At 52.3% G+C, this 4607-nt stretch overlaps 1 protein-coding gene across 1 annotated transcript; it reads left to right on the top strand.

Annotated features, from left to right (window-relative positions):
* On the top strand, nucleotides 1-3739 carry EMP3 (epithelial membrane protein 3 (MAM blood group)). Its single transcript, XM_019752636.2, has 5 exons — nucleotides 1-245; nucleotides 1127-1219; nucleotides 1494-1596; nucleotides 2514-2654; nucleotides 3470-3739. The coding sequence occupies exons 2-5, from the start codon at nucleotides 1142-1144 to the stop codon at nucleotides 3637-3639; spliced, it is 492 nt and encodes a 163-aa protein (XP_019608195.1). The 5' UTR covers nucleotides 1-245; nucleotides 1127-1141; the 3' UTR covers nucleotides 3640-3739.
* The last annotated feature ends 868 nt before the right edge of the window (nucleotides 3740-4607 follow it).

The raw sequence follows: 4607 nt of genomic DNA, 5'->3' as shown, positions 1-4607 counted from the left end.
GGAGAGGGAAAAGGAGAGGGAGAGGGAGACGGAGACAAAGAGGGAGAGGGAGAAAAAGAAAGAGAGAAAGGGTTCCAGGATTGGAGGGGAGAAGGACGGAGACGGCCAGAGAGGAGAGTGCGGGAGGGAGGAAGGCAGCGAGGGAGGCGGGGGCCTCGAGAGGGTGGAAGGAGGGAGGAGAAGGGCGGGGCACAGAGGCCCAAGCGAGGAACAGACTCCAACTCTGACTTTTTCCGCTGCTCTCGGTAAGTTTCCAGTCCGTTATCCGGACTGGGATTTCTTTATTTACTTGGGAGTGCAGCTGTTTGGGAAGGACACCCCTATGGAAATCCTTGTAATTTCAGAAGTGATCTCTTAGCACTTGGGTGGGGATTCAGGAAGGGGTGGGGCCCGCCAAAGTTTGGAGGTTCCCAACAGAGCCCTCCACCTGAAAATATCCTGTAGTTTTTCCCCACAGCTGGCCACTCTCCCTTGAGGACCCGGAGATCAGGGCGTTGCATGAGAACACCCCAAGTCTGGGGAACCTCCAGGCCCCTTACCCTTCTGTTCACTGAAGGGTAGTGGGAGGCTGGCTCCTTCTCAGGCCTCTCTCCTCCCAACAGGCATCTCATCCATTTTTGCCACAAGGTGCCCAGCAGGCACCAGTCTGGCAGCAGGGTGGGGTGGGGATCTCGTGGGCAGCCAGGGGCTGGGGTTTCCCTGGTACTTGGAGTCAAGAGTGGGATGAGTCACCAATGACTCACCCCGCCTCCCTCACCCCCCCTCACCCCAGGAGAGGGGGGGGTGAGTCAAGGATGCCCGTCTCTGGGGACAGCCCTTAGCTTCTGATGAATCTGGAGGGGTGTCCACTTGACTTTTCAGAGCCTAATCCATATGCACCCAGGGATAGGGCTCTGAGGAGATGCTACTCCTGAGACGTTGCTAGTCCTACTCATTCCTGGACCCAAGAGTCCATCCCTGGCCCTCTCCAGCCCCTGGGGAATTCAGGAGTCTGGGCCCTCAGCCCCCTCCTCCCTCCAACCCAGGAGTCTGGACTCAGCCCCCCTTCTCCAGGAGGATTCGGGCATCTCACCCGCCCCTGTGCCAACTTCTTGAAACGACCATATCCTGATGTCCCCTACCGCAGGCTTCCACTGCAGCCATGTCACTCCTCTTGCTGGTGGTCTCTGCCCTTCACATCCTCATTCTCATCCTGCTTTTCGTGGCCACTTTGGACAAGGTAAGCCTATGGAGCAGCAGCAGCAGGGCCTCGCTCTCCTGCAGACTCCCGACACATGCCCCTCCTCTAAAGTCACTCCAGCCCCACCCTTTTCCCCTGCCATCTACCCCTTTCAGCTCTGCCTCTGATACCCTGACCTCTTCCCCTTTCCTACTAAACCCATGCTTTCCCCAGTTCAGCCCCTTCCCTCACCCTTTTCCTCACGCTTCCCACAGACTCCCTGACCACTCCCACTTTCCTTTCATACCCCTACCCGTTTCTCTGTCCATCCCAGTCCTGGTGGACCCTCCCAGGGAAGGAGTCCCTGAATCTCTGGTATGACTGCATGTGGACCAATGACAACAAAACGTGGACCTGCATTAATGTCAGCGAGAATGGTGAGGGGCATTGGGTACTGGTTTGCAAAGGGGAGGGGTAACCCCAAGTCTTCTCCTGGGACCAAGGATTGGGACTCTGCCAAGGTTTGAGTTGGCAGATCTGGCTCTCAATGCTGAGGAGTAAGACTGATGTATGACCCACCTATCTTGGTGGTGGGGGGCAATATGCTCCTATTCTAAAGAGTATGAGCTAAAAGCCCTCCTCCCTTATGATCCAGAAAGAGTGGAGGCCACATGCTATAGGCTTAAGGAATGAGAAGAAAGTTCCCAAGATTCTAAGAAGATAGGATTATGTTTCCAAAGTTCTAAGGAGATAGAACTGGTGTTCCGAATGAATGGCTGGGACCAAGTTGTCCAAGTTCCAAGGGGGTGGGGCTGGAATGACATTGAAGTTCTAAAGAGATGGGGTTGAATCCTTTCAAGGTTCCAAAGGAGGGATGAGGGTGACAGATGCATCTGAGTTCTAGAGGGGAGGAGTTGCATCCATTGAAATGTCTAAATGGAAGAAGGTGAAAGATGAAATGATTTTCCCCTAAGAGTGAAACAACAATTGCTGTTCTCACCACTTCTACTCAATGTTGTACTGGAGGTAGCCAATGCAACAAGGCAAGAAAAATAAATAAATGGCATAAGGATGGAAAAGGAAAAAGTAAAAAAAAAAAGTCTCTATTCCCAGTGGGCTTGTTTATGTAGAAAATCCTAAAGAATCTGCAAAGACACTTCTAGAACTGATAAGGGAATGTAGCAAAGTTACAGGTATCAAGGTCAATAAATGTGATACTAAGTATCCAAACTTATTTGGCTCTAAATGGCGGTGTGTGCAGGGGTGGGAGTGGGGGTGCAAATGATGAATAAGCCGGTGGAGCTGGGAATCTGGACCTGCTGTGACTTCCAGCTCTATCTCCTCCTTGTTGTAGGCTGGCTGAAGGCGGTGCAGGTCCTCATGGTGCTTTCCCTTATCCTCTGCTGTCTGTCCTTCATCCTGTTCATGTTTCAACTCTACACCATGCGGCGAGGAGGACTCTTCTATGCCACTGGCCTCTGCCAACTTTGCACCAGTGAGCACTGTTCCCTGGGAATTGAAGGGAAGGGGGGTGCCTGTCAGGATGCTGGGGCCCATGAGAATGGATGTCTGGTTAAAAAAAAAAAATCTCAGCAGCCGCCCGTCTGCCTGGCACCTGTCTCCCTCCCAGGGACTTACGGGAATTGTGGTTTTCAGGGACTCAAAAAATGGTTTGTATGGTATATCTCTGAGTCATGGGGGAGCTGGCACTTGGGGCTTCAAGGAGCCAGGGCTGAGAAATGTGGTGTGGGCAAATAATTTAAATCCCAGGAATGGGAGGTGGGTATAGGTAGTCAATAACCCAGGTGAGAACTCTAAATCATAATAGTGGTGGTCTTATAATGGCAGCCAACTGCTGTTTCTGGTGGACCTACTGCACTTCTGGGAGTTTTATGTATTTTTCGATTTTTTTACTTCAGGTGCAAAGGGCTAAGTTAATTATAGCCCTCAGTTTGGGGAACATTATCTTCCCAGGTTCCTGCAAAGCCCCCCTCTTGTTTTATTAACATTAATTCACTCTTTGTGTTCGTGGCTTGTAGAAAGACACTCAAAAATGTTCCTTATGTGGGTGGATAGATGAGTAGATATTATCGTCCCATTTTTGTGGATGAGTAAAGGGGACCTGGAGATTAAATTGCCCAAAGCCAGTCTGCAGTAACCTGGTTGCACCGCACTGTAAGCGAACCAAGACTCCCAGCAGGCAGCGCTGCTACCCACTCGCTCTCCGGCGGCTTATTGGCCCCATGGGTTCCTGGGGAATGCAGTCTTCTTGAGGCTACAACGTGACACGGGGTTCTCGTCTCCCCACAGGCGTGACGGTTTTTACCGGGGCGCTGATCTACGCCATTCACGTGGAGGACATCCTGGAGAAGCGTGCGGCCAAGGGCACCTTCGGTTACTGCTTCGCTCTAGCCTGGGTGGCCTTCCCCCTCGCCCTGGCCAGTGGTGTCATCTACATTCACCTGCGGAAGCGGGAGTGAGCGCTGCGTATCGCATGGCTGTGCGGCTCCAGCCCACTCCCGGACTCTCTGCTTCACCCCGTCTTCGGAAAATAAGGAAAATAAAACCGTTTAACTGCCATCTCTGCCTTTGACTCCTTCCTTTCTTCCGACAGGGACCAGGCTACTCACGCCTGATCTCTCCTGAACCTGGGGCAGCCCCCAGCAGCAGCAGCTTCGCCCTCAGAATGTCCAGCTCCCTGCCCCCAGTCCCTGTTAAGCCCGAAACGGGTCCCAAGCCGCCTTTCCCTTACACAGACCCGAGGCCCTAGGCCCTTCCACCGAACATCAGGATTCCTCCGGAGTGGAGACTTTCAGGCACTTCTGGAAAAGAACCAGGAGTCCTGGTTTCCAGTACTCTCTCTCCTTGTGCAAGGGTCATCAACCAAGCAGGGTGTGCGTGTTGTTCTAGATTGTTGGTCTTTTTTTCTCATTCTGTCCCTCCCTCTGGAAAGACACCTTTCCATTTCCTTCTTAGAACCCAGTCTCCTTCCCTCATTACAGTCCAAGCCCTCCTTTCCCCTCCTCCCCAAATGCTGCCTCTAGCTAGTATGATACCTTACTAAGAATCAGATGCCACCCCTCTCCTCCAGGCTTACCCAGCCCCACATTAGGACACACAGGGAGGGGGAAACTGAATTTTACACTCACTCATCCCCTTGCTGTGTGCCTTTGTGCAGTGAACACAACTGCACATGGCCTCCCATATTCAAAAGACTCAGTATTTTTGGGGACCAGGGCCTCTCCTCAACAATCAGGTCCTTTCTAAGATCCTCTTCTGTGATCCACAGCCAGTCTGTTTCACAAACTACACGGGCAGTCTCTCTCTAGGATTACAGCTTCTTCTGACTGGGGCCTACCCCAATGCATTCTCCCAAGACTGAGTCTCTTCTTTCCAGGATTCTGATGCTTTTCTCTCCAATCCCTGCAAATTATCCCACTCATCCGGA

The sequence above is a fragment of the Rhinolophus sinicus genome, linkage group LG11, assembly GCF_036562045.2.
Source record: "Rhinolophus sinicus isolate RSC01 linkage group LG11, ASM3656204v1, whole genome shotgun sequence".
Classification (NCBI taxonomy): Eukaryota; Metazoa; Chordata; class Mammalia; order Chiroptera; family Rhinolophidae; genus Rhinolophus; species Rhinolophus sinicus.
This window is presented reverse-complemented; position numbering and strand designations above follow the sequence as displayed.

Bases quoted from the DNA above. Each gene is read 5' to 3' on its own strand.
- EMP3 (XM_019752636.2), top strand. From the start codon at position 1,142: ATGTCACTCCTCTTGCTGGTGGTCTCTGCCCTTCACATCCTCATTCTC. The intron at 1,597-2,513 runs GTGAGGGGCATT...TCCTTGTTGTAG, and splicing joins CATTAATGTCAGCGAGAATG to GCTGGCTGAAGGCGGTGCAG. The intron at 2,655-3,469 runs GTGAGCACTGTT...GTCTCCCCACAG, and splicing joins CCTCTGCCAACTTTGCACCA to GCGTGACGGTTTTTACCGGG.